This window comes from Ursus maritimus, unplaced genomic scaffold (genome assembly GCF_017311325.1).
Source record: "Ursus maritimus isolate PB19 unplaced genomic scaffold, ASM1731132v1 scaffold_12, whole genome shotgun sequence".
Taxonomy (NCBI): domain Eukaryota; kingdom Metazoa; phylum Chordata; class Mammalia; order Carnivora; family Ursidae; genus Ursus; species Ursus maritimus.
In genome coordinates this window covers 21,314,912-21,326,979 of record NW_024423564.1, presented here as the reverse complement: position 1 = coordinate 21,326,979, position 12,068 = coordinate 21,314,912, and the positions used below count along the sequence as shown (strand labels likewise).

Sequence of the window (12,068 nt, the reverse complement as noted above, 5' to 3'; positions counted from 1 at the left end):
AGGTTTGAAACTTTTAGTCCCCTACTCCAAATCTGGAGAGGGGAAAAGGGCAGGAGGTTGAATCAGTTGTCAATGGATAATGATTTAATCAGTCATGACTACGTAATAAAGTCTTCAAAGAAAACCCAAAAGAACTGAGTTTAGAGAGCCTCCAGGTTGTAAACACGTGTAGATTTGGGGAGAGTGGCACACCTGGAGAGGCCATAGAACCTCTATGCCTCTTTCCACATATCTTGCTCTGTGTCCCTCCACCTGGCTGTTCTGGAGTTGTATTCTTTTATAATAAATCAGTAATCTAGTGAGTAAATAGGTTTCCTAAATTCTGTGAGCTGCTCTAGCAAATTAAACCGAAAGAGAGGACTGTGCGGACCTCCCATCCATAGCCAATAGGTCAGAAGTACAGGTAATAACCTGGGCTTGCGAATGGCATGCTGACTTGGAGGGTGTCAATGGAAACTCCTATCGGTAGCCAGCTGGTCAGAAGCATAGGTGATAACCTGACTTGAGAGCATCTGAAGTGTTGTGGGGGAGGGTGAGCAGTCTTGCAGGAATGAATCATTAACCTGTCAATTCTGACACTATCAACAGACCTGAATTGTAGGATATCCAATTGGTGTCCAGAGAATTGCTTGTTGTTATGGGAAACATCCCCACCCCCAATACACACACAGGAACTGGGTCCAGAAACCTAAAAGGTTCATGATTCTCTCTGGAAACACTGTGATCTGGCTTCATTTAATCCCCTTCTATATTGGTACAGAGATAAAATGTTCTCATTAAATTTAATTGTTTAAATAAAAAGACACATAAGCTTAGATGACAGCTTCATACTTCCTGTGTATTTATTAATTTCTCAGGGTTAAGTCCTGCATCATTTGTATTAGTGCTTCTCTAACGATGACTTCAGAATAAAGGACTTTATCATGTCAAACATTTAGTTTATAACAAAGAATTCTGGGGATTTTAATAATTTTTAGATAATTTCAAATAACTGTAAATGACACTGGTTTTTAACTTTAAAACAAATATAATTCATAAATATGTAAACTGCAGAAAAAGAAAAGGTGATTTATAGTAAGTAATCTAGTAATTTCTGGTAATTACTGGTAAATACAAATATTCTACTAATCATATACATCTTCAAGAAATGGTATAGGAAAGCAAAATCATGCATTGCTATATGTAGTTTCGCTTTTTTTCTTTTTTAAAGATTTTATTTATTTGAGACAGAGTGAGACAGTGAGACAGAGCACGAGAGGCAGAGGCAGAGGGAGAAGCAGGCTCCCCACTGAGCAGGAAGACCGATGCAGAGCTCAATCCCAGGACCCTGAGATCATGACCCAAGCCGAAGGCAGTCGCTTAACCGACTGAGCCATTCAGGTACCCCAGTAGTTTTTCTATATAACTAAGAAAAACATTAGTAAAATACTTTATAACTTTCTTTTTTTTTTTTTTTTTTAAGATTTCATTTATTTATTTGTCAGAGAGAGAACACAAGCAGGGGAGCAGCAGGCAGAAGGAGAAGCAGGCTCCCCGCTAAGCAGGGAGCCGGATGCGGGACTCGATCCCAGGACCCTGGGATCACAACCTGAGCCGAAGGCAGAGGCTTAACCAACTGAGCCACCCAGACATCCCTATAACTTTCAAAGAAATACATAACATCAATCTTTCATCTGATGCCCTTCACAATGTAGTGTTCCATATTATTTCTATTTTCTATTATGCTCAATAGTCTTCATATTGAACACATTTAATCGCTACATAAATTTCCATTAAAGGTTTAAAATATAATTTACCTAGGGGCACCTGGGTTGGCTCAGTTGGTTGAGTGCCCCGACTCTTGGTTTCAGCTCGGGTCATGACCTCAGGGTCCTGGGATCGAGCCCTGTGTTGGCCTCTGTACTCAGGAAAGTCTGCTTATCCCTCTCCCTTTGCTCTTCCCTCTGCTCTCTCTCTCACTCTCTCTCATAAATAAATAAAATCCTTAGCATAATTTACCCAAGCATATCCCTCATTTTGAACCTGTATGTGCCTTCTCACTTTTGGCTATATAAAACACTTGGAAGAACGTATCCTAGATTATTTCCTTGGGATAGTCTCCCAATGGTAGGATAAGTGTCTGAAGGGATATGAACATTTTAATGACTCATTACGTATTTCTAAAATGTAAGCTTTTGTTTTTTCCCACTGTAACTTAACCACCTCTCTCAAAACAGACAAAAACCCTGCACTATGAGGCGCAGTGCAAAGAACCCAAGTTTGTAAGAGAACAGATGTGTTCAAATCCCCAGTTCAGCTACTTACCTGATTTGAGGCAATTAATCAGTTTCCCTGCCCTTTCTCATTTGCAAAATGGGGATAATCCAAACTACCCTGCAGGATGGCGGTGACGACTGGAGAGAATGTGTGTGTACACAGTGTATGACTCATAAATGCGCAAGTAACGGACGCAGTAATTGCTGAGGCAGTATATTATGATTAAGGGTACTAGTTTTGGAGTCACAGAGACTCACTTCAGAATCCTGGCCTCACCACTGTGTTAGCTGTGTGACCCTGGACCTGTTATTTCACCTCTCCAAGTCTCCAAATAGCCCCTGTAACTGACAGTATCATTGTAAAAATTAAATGAGATAATGTATACATACTGATTCCAGTACCTGGGAGCCACTTAGCCCTGGATAAGCGCCAATGACTGGCTGATAAGAGGGAATACAAAAGGCTGGTCTCCTTGTCTCAAGTCAGTACAATTTCAATGGTTTTTCCTAACCCCATTGGATCAGATCCTTGAGACCACATTCTTGCCCGGCCCATTTCCCTTCTCTATCTGCTTCCCTCATTCTCAGAAAAGTTATTTCCGCCCTCAATCAATCCATCACATGCATCCAAATCCCTGTCTCAAGCTGGCTTCTAGGGGACCTGACCTAAGACACTAGTATTTACAAGTGTCCACTAGATGGTGGCCCTGACTTTTATTAGGCTTTAAGGAAAAATAATAAAACCACACTGCTCAATTAATGTAAGTAATAAGTTTGCAATTTCTCATTTCTCACTGGTGCTTTTCTGCAACACTTTTCAGTAACACACATTATCATTTTTCTCTAATCTCAACTTGAGCCATCTGTTCATGGAACAGTTGGCTAACTTTTCATCACTACAAATGTGTATTTTCTATGTAACCTCGCACTTAAATAATAAGACAACTTACATTGTTTTCCATTGCTAGGCGGCGAACTGCAGGAGTGGCCAGTGTTTTCTGGCCCTTTATCTCTTGGTGTGTGTGCTCATCATGGGACACAGCAGGAGTTTCAACCACATCTTCTTCTGAATCTGGTCAACAAGGTAAAATTTTACTCTTTAGTTGAAAATATTAAAAAGTAAAAAAAAAAAGCTTCATGGCTTATAATATATAAATAAATTCAACTTAAAACGTATACTCAAAAGCATACTAGTCAGGCTACTTCAAAGTGGGAAGACACAACTTCACAATGCAAAACAGATGGGGTGGGGGGGAAGGGAGGTACAGGCACCTAGTGCTGTAGAATGTTATTACCTGGTGTTTACTTCATTTCTGTTAGAATCATGCAGCAGCTACAAGTTAAAAAGTGAGAACTTCTTCAATACAATTTTAAACGTTTTGTATTTTAAGCACTCCCCTAACAAATTTCTCATTTATATTTGCAAATGGTAATCAATAAAAATCCAATGTGAGACAAATGACATGAAAGAATCATATAAAATCTGTGACAATCTTAAAACACTTTCCTAAAATAAAGCATCTAACATTTTCCTCTGCTTTGAAAACGGTTTAAGGAATGCTGTGGAAGATTTTATTTTCATGGCTAATGCTAATTTGGTTGGTCTATTCTCTAAATCTAGAGTGCCAACAAATAAAAAACTACCCCAGGCTATTTGCATGTACTTCTACAACCAAAAATAAAAAAATTCTGAGCGCATTTAATTGTCAAGGTCTGATGCTTGGAAATCCATGCTGTACAGCAGAAACCTCTGTGGGAATGAGTGAATCAGAGACTAGGCCGCTGAAAGCAGGCAACTGAAATTGCTCTGACATTCCATTCAAAGCAAATCACAATTCTCCACTGCTGTACCTATGGAAAGACAATCTCCTTCATTCTTCCTCACTGGTCTATGAACTGGCCCAGTGGAGCTCTCAAAGTTCCCCTCAAGGTGAGGAAGGGAAAACAAAACAAACAAAAAACTTGTATTGAGCACGTAGGGTAGCAGACTATGCCACCCCAAATATGCCACTTTCATATACTGGTTATTTTGAGCTGTAGGCACTTGAAAAACAGCAAATGCAGGGATAGGCATTCCCTAAATTCTTCAGTGCCTAAAGACAGATCGTCCAGAAGGAACTCAACTGTCATAAAGCCTTTTCATCCACCAGGGAAGATTGACTCCCATCATAGGAGAGACTAGAAGTCAGCACTACACTTGAACTTGGACCCAATTGTCATACCTCCCATCTGTTCTCTAAGGGCCCGTTCATCTCCCCGAAAAAGCCAACATCCTAAGAAGCCAACATCCCACTTTCCCTTTCCCTATCAAAATGATATTTAAGCCTAAACTCTAAAGCCATCTCTTTGAGTTACTCATCTTTCCCTGGTATAGATGAGGTATACATGTTAATAAACTTCTGTTTTTCTCTTGTTAATCTGTCTTTTATTACAAGAAGTCTCAGCTAAGAACTCAGAAGGTTAGTGGGAGAATTACTTTTCCTCCCCCACAAGCACCTATTATATGTCAAATGCTACACTAGATGCGAATTCATAATTTAATCTTCAACTGTGTAAGATAGGTGTTATTACCCCATTCTACAGCTTAAAAAAAATTGACACTTGAAAGATGAAATGATTGGCTTAAGTTCACACAGCTAAGAAACCGTGGAGCTGGGATTCATTCCGAGGGCTGCCTCACCGTGTGCTGTTTCCATTAGTTCACAACCCTAGTAAATTTTCTTTGTGGTCACAGAAGCTAGAATACAGCTCTTATTGTTCAAGGTAGAGTTTTGTTGCAACTTGAGAAACCCTGTAGTATTGTCCACACTGTTAAAGTTATTGGAGAAACTAGTAAGAAAGATGAGCATTAGGAACTAAGATACAAAGGGAACCCAAGGAGATTCAATTGCAGGAATTCCAAATAAAACCTGAATTAATGTGTATTTGCTGGAATATGAGAAATGTATAAATGCCCAGAAATATGTAAAAGTTTTATTTCCAAAAGATTACTGAATTTACTGCTACTCACCTTTCGGAAAACATTCTGATATGTGACCAAGCAGTACAGCCTTTTAGAGTAATTTGGGTATAAATATGAGTAATAAAACAAATTCATTGGTTAGAAGTTATTTATATTATATATTATTTGTAGTAGTCAGGTAGTTGCTGGAAGAAAGCTCTCTTCTGCACTAAAATACCACCTTCCTACATAGTACTTTAAATCATTTTCTAAGTGTTTTTATACATATTTTCTCCTTTTATGATTATAACACTATTACAGGAATGCAGGGCATATTTCTCAATTTTACCAATGTAGAAACAGACCCTGGGTGGAGGGGGGTGGAGTTAAGGCTAACCCAAAATTTCATAACTCTCCCCCAAGTGATATGATTTTCATGGTTCTAGCACTATAATATGTGGGATTTTATCCTTTCAGTAGTGGATTTAGAATACACAGTTTTAAAAGCCTTACTTAAATTTTTAAAAAGAACAAAAGAACTCTGGTAAATAAGCACTTTTTGTCATGAAAACTGTCGATTTAATGTTTCCAGAATTCCTCATGTGATGCAAATTTATAATAGAACTATTATTTCAGATTAACTAAATAAAAAATTAATTTGAATTAGTAAAAAAATGAAAACTGACGTTGCAATATTCTTAAGTATTTTAAGAACTATTTCTAAAAACTACATTAAGTAGTCAATTAATTCACTTAATTGGGGAAATTCTTGTAAAGAAAATGTTTTGAAATACTAAAGCACTCAAGGGCATTTGAAAGAATTTGTTATCATAAAAAGTTTTAAACTTTTCTCTCTACAAAACTGCTTAGGAAGATCTTTCCTTATAGAACAAATGTAAACTCAGTTTAGTTCCTTTATAAGTGATCATAAATTGAGAATTGTGATACTCAAACCAATGAGATCCCACTGCATTTTCTTTTTCACATCAAATTACTGAAACAGCTAATTCAATCAACTCCATCTACAACTGGCTGAACAAAACTAAGTTATAGCTGCCCTTTATTGCCCACTTATTATGCCCAGGCATTATATTCTGCAATTTATATCACTGAGTATAATTTAATTGAATGACATACTATGTTCTTAGAACTGTTTTATGTTAGAGATTATTTTTTTAAGATTTTATTTATGTATTTGAGAGACAGGAAGGGAGAGACAGCATGAGTCGGGGTGGGGAGGAGAGGGAGAGGGACAAGCAGACTCTGTGCTGACCACAGAGCCCTACGTGGGGCTCAGTCCCACGACCCTGAGATCATGACCTGAGCTGAAATCAAGAGTCAGACACTCAACAGAGCCACCCAGGCACCCCTCAAAGAGCTTTTCTTTAACTCAGAACACTGTATCAATACTAGTAAGCATTGTAATATTAAAAACTCTTTGTGGGGTGGTGCCTGGGTGGTACAATTAGTTAGACGTCGGATTCTTGGTTTTGGCTCAGGTCATAATCTCAGGATCGTGACATCAAGCCCCATGTTGGGCTCAGCATGGAGTCTGCTATGGATTTTCTCTCCCTCTCCCTCTGCCTCTCCCACTCGTGCTTTTTCTATCTAAATAAATCTGTAAAAAATAGATTATAAACTCTATGGGACACCTAATTTATGTGTTTATAGCAGATTTTCATAAATATGAATATGAACAGTGCTAGAAATTCAGTCCCAGTGTTCTAGATGCAGAATGGAGCTCATACTCATAATCTCTGAACAGAATTTTCAGTGTAACAAAGTGGTTAGGAATACGGGCTTTAGAATTAAAAGAGCTAGGGTCAAATCATAGTTCGCCAGGTACTAGCTATGTGACCACAGGCAAAATATTAAACCTCTGTGAGTCTCAATGATGCATGTTTCAAATGCAAATAATAATCTAGATAACTTAATCTACGTGATTACATGAAATAATGTATATATAGCATTAGCACAGAGAAAGCATGCAGTCAATGGTAGATGGTGATGTTAAAGGATAAATACAATATAATGGAAGGATAACATTAGTTTTATATAGAATTCTGCTATAGCTTATGTTTCTCCTTCTCTTTCCTTAATACTTCCCCATGGTGGCAAGACTCCTCAATGAGGATTAATTAGGTATAGTAGTAGTGGTCAGACATTCTGGGAACTTAATTCTGCACATAGCTTTAGGATCAGAATACCTAAAACAGCTGCCACATGGCCTCAGCATTAAAACCATGCCCTTGCTCCAGAAAAAAGGAATTTAGACTCCAGATCTTAGTTTCTCTTCTTTGTACCTACTTCTTAACAAACTTTAGCTATCGGTGTTCCCAGAAAGTCAGGAAGGAGAATCATGGCCGGGCACAATGACGATGCTAAGAAGTAGGCTGAAAAACCAAAAACCAGATGCAGAATTGTGTTGTTTCCAGAATAATAAATGTTCATTAACATGTTCTTGTGTAATCAAAAAAGATTCTAGGCTATACTCAATACCCTCACTTTAAGAAGGAGTAAAATATATAAAGTTAAAAAAAATAAAACTTACGATTCCCCTCAAATAAATGATTTTGAGAAGTTGGTATAAAAAACTTCAGCTATTTAAGAAAGTGAGGAGCCATCTTACTTTGTTAAATAGAGACTAGAGAAAGCCAGGTTAGCTGTAAAAAGAATGAATGGCAATATACTTATAACTGAGTTTATAGCAGACATGGAATAGCTTTGATATAATCTTGGTAATATTAAATAACTGGATTTCAACTTATAATATATATTTTTTGATAGTATATGCCTTCTAGTATATGTGCTGTGGACACGAGCACAACAGTATATGCCTTCTAAATGTCACACATCCAAGGTAGCATAAGTGAGTCCAGTTTATCCTTGATATTCTGGCCTCGAAAAGCAGACAACAACACCATGTTACAAAAGATAGTTACACACACACACACACACACACACACAAAAGACAGTACCACAGAGTATCATTTAAACAAGCATTAGAAGACAGGATTAATTTCCAATACTACTATTAAGATGTCTAGTTTTGATCTCTTATACCCTTGATAGTTCTATGCTATAATTATTTTCCACCTGTAAAATGGAAATAATGTATCTTCAGCTTCTAAAAGACTTTTTGTTCACTAATTTTTGATTTATAGTATAATTGGTTTTACTAGCACGAAAGTAAAAAACAATATAAACAAATTGAATATTATTACAAATTCCTGCTGAAGAAAAGGTATAAAAAATATTTAGAAACCTTTCCCATTTCTGAATTAAGAAGAGTCATATATAAATGTCTCATTAAATTGAATCTACTGTTCTAGTGGTTTGCTTATATATAGGTTATAATACATAGTTTATTCTCACAGTAAAAAAATACAATAAAACACAAATATAAGAGCAAAAAGGCATATATGCAAAAATAAAACTACAATGTAAAATAATTGTTCAGATTACACTCTGACTAGCAAACAAAACAGAATAGCTAGCAAATGATCAGTTCTCTATGAGGAATATTAACAGATAATTTTTATTCTGAACATAACCTATGCAATCTCATTTTTTTACAAATAAACCTCACATACATAAAATATAAAACTTGATAAACTTGAAATATGCATATGCCTATAAACCATCACAACAATCAGGATAAGGAACATATCCACCGCCCCTAAGAGATTCCTTATACCCAGGCAACCACTAATCAGTTTTTGGTCTTTATATTAGTTTGCATTTTCTAAAATTTTATGCACATAGACCATATAGCATGTTCTCTTTTTTGTCTGGTTTCTTTTGCTCAGCATACATTTTTGAGATTCATTCATGCTACATAGGAGATTAATTTTTGTGAAACAATTCTCTAGAAAAAACACCCCTACTCTGAAACAGCTCTTTGACTTTGTATTTTGCTATATATCAAGACTTGTTAAGTTGAATCTCGTTGAAAATGCCAAAATAAACTCTAAAACCAAACAATAAAAACCCTATAAGTCTCGATTGTTTACTTGTTCATACAAATAATTCATTGTTTTGGATGGCCTAAATTGGTATCTAATCTGGCCTAAAACACCTGACTGGGTGTTCTAATTTAATGACATCCATAATAGTGCTCAGCATCTTTGCTTGCCTCAGTTTGTGCCCAGACTGATGCTCCCTGGTGGTCTAGTGGTTAGGATTCAGCGCTCTCAGTTTGTGCCAAGAGTATAACCCTCTTGCCTTTTTAGGTCCTTACTGAATAATAATAATAATAGTCATTGATCCATCAAAATAATCTTGTGTTTCATGTAATTTTAAAAGGAAATTCTTTTTTGTTTTCAATATTCTTAAATCATGCCTTTCAATAGAAATTTGGAATCAAGATAATAGGAAGCACCCCTACTACCTAAATTATGGTCTCTTGTCCACTCCACATTACAAGGAACAAGAGCCCTGAAGAAATGGATAATTCCAGATCTCGGGTAGGGAACATACAAGGTGAGTCCCAATCTTCTTGTGCCAAAAGCAAGAAAGCTTTTGAAAATTAATGGAGTCATATGTAAGAACGCATAGGAGCCACCCTGAAATGGTCACTACTATTAACAATTTCAGCATGAAAAAGAACAATTATAATAGATTTAACACAGCAAATCAACTGAATACACACAAAGAGAAAGTTGGAAATTTAATATCACTATTAAAAGCAACTCCTTGGTAAGGGAAAAAAATTAAGCATTTATTCTGTCTTTCCAGTAGGAACTGTATTTCGGAGTAACTAATAGGCCCAGTTGATGAGGGTGAAGCTCCACTTTACAGAATGCCAGCTAACAATGTAAAAAGAATGACAGAATCAAAAAATCATCATTCCACAACCCCTAAAGCAACTGTCGATTTAGACAAGGATTCTCAAATGATTATAAACTATCTACATAGTGCCAAAGTAACAACATATAGATAACTTCCAGGCTGCAAAAGGTAAAACATAACTACAGTGGTGGGGCAAGGGTTATCATTATCCTAATCCACTGTCTAAACTTAGCATCACTATAGCAGGTCATCTAGACGTGTCTTGATGTGAAGCTATATATGGTGATCATGATGTATTATAGGCAAATATTTGACTTGAACCTAGCCTTTCAAACTTGCTTCCAGTTTGCAGGAACTATAAGAATGGTAGGAACCACCCAAGAACCACCATGAAGGAGCAATAAGACAAATCCCAAAGATGTGACGTTTTGCAAAACAAATGGCACAGTCCTGTCCACAAGTCAGTGTCACGAAACAAAATGGGAAAGAGTATGAGTCATGTGAAAAGAGATCATGGGCCATGTCTGGTCCCATATTGGACCTCAGTTTGAACAAACCAACTGAAATTTCAAAGACATTTTGGGAGCAACTGGGGAAATTTAAATACAGTCTGATTATCAGGTAAAATGAAAATGTATTGTCATGAAAACACATACCTAGTTAAGCAAACAGATTAGAATACAGCAAGCAGAATACATTACTTTGGTAAAAACTATTTCAATGCATAATTGTGTGCTTAGAAAAATGTCTTAACACTAGTGTGTTACAAGTGGTAATTTCTGAGTAGTAGGAATACTTTCATTTTCTTATTTTTAATTTTCTGAATTTTACAACTTGCTACAATGCACATATCCTGCTTTTATAGCAGAAAATAATAAATAATAAGAAGGCTTCAATAAGCCATCTTCATCTTTTGGAGGCAGCATGTCATAGTATAAAATATTCTGGACAAAGACAGGCCATTGATTTCTAAATTTGGCTCTGTCACTGACCATTGGGCAAATCGCCCAACCTTTATAGGTTGTGTTTAGTTTCTTCATCTGTTAAACTGAAATACTTCAGGATAAATACTTAAGGATAAATAAAATAAAAGCGAAACGTTTTATAAACTGTAAAGTATGACTATGATATTAGTTGTTGTTGTTGTTAATGATATAGTCTGCAGAGCTATGAGTCAACCAGAAGTCTGTAATTCAGACTTGTTCTGGACTTTTGAATTACACTACTAAAATGTCTATTTCAGCCCTTCCCAGATAGATTGCTGGCTTAGGGTTGCATCACAAAACTTATGCCACAGCCCCCCACCCCGCCCAATCCCTGATGGCAAAGCTGTTTCCTAGGTGACATAACTTTAGTGTATCACAACAATGCCATAAGGAATTTCTGAGGTAGACAGCGGTTTGCCACCACTCAGAGAGCCTACTGTTTTAGTTTTCCTTTGCAACATTGTCACAACAGATTCACTTTTGTCAGGCCATCTACTGCGTCTAAGTTCCATGGTCACTGCTTCTTCTGAATGCTAATCTCTTCATTTTTCATTACAATTTTCCTTTCTTTTCTCTTCCAGTTCTCTTCAGCAAGTTTGGTTTTCGTAACCATTACCAATGAGACTGTGGGGTTTTTTTAATATTTAATTTTTAAAAGTAATTTCTACCCCAACGTGGGGCTCAAACTCACGATCCCAAGATCAAGAGTTGCATGCTCCACTGACTGACTTAGCCAGGCACCCCCAAGGAAGTGTTTTTGTTTTTGAATCAGTGGCAAACAAAATGATCCCACTATTACATTTAACCCTTCACCTACTCCAGTTTCTGTTATTAGTGACGAGGATTCAAGGCCTGAATCTTTAATTCCTGAGAAAGTCTGTTGATTCTTTGAACACGAAGGTTTCTAGAAGGCAGGCCTCCAGATAAATTAAGTGTTAATGTATATGTTTCTAACATGGTAACTAGTCAGAAGATAATCATTCATCACAGAGGACCTTTTCTATTTTCCTAATTTCAGCTTTTAAACCACCAAATTAAATCCTATAAGTCATTAAAAGTAAATATCTCTTCTAATTGGTACCCAATAACAAAAGG

General features: G+C 36.7%; 1 protein-coding gene across 1 annotated transcript in view; it reads right to left on the bottom strand.

The window, feature by feature from the left end:
• DBT (dihydrolipoamide branched chain transacylase E2) overlaps positions 1–12,068 on the bottom strand; it is a 46,981-nt gene that overhangs the window by 13,549 nt on the left and 21,364 nt on the right. Inside the window, exon 5 of the mRNA XM_008697659.2 lies at positions 3,206–3,327. Within this exon, the coding sequence (XP_008695881.1) occupies positions 3,206–3,327 (122 nt within the window). The remainder of the gene's footprint in view (positions 1–3,205; positions 3,328–12,068) is intronic.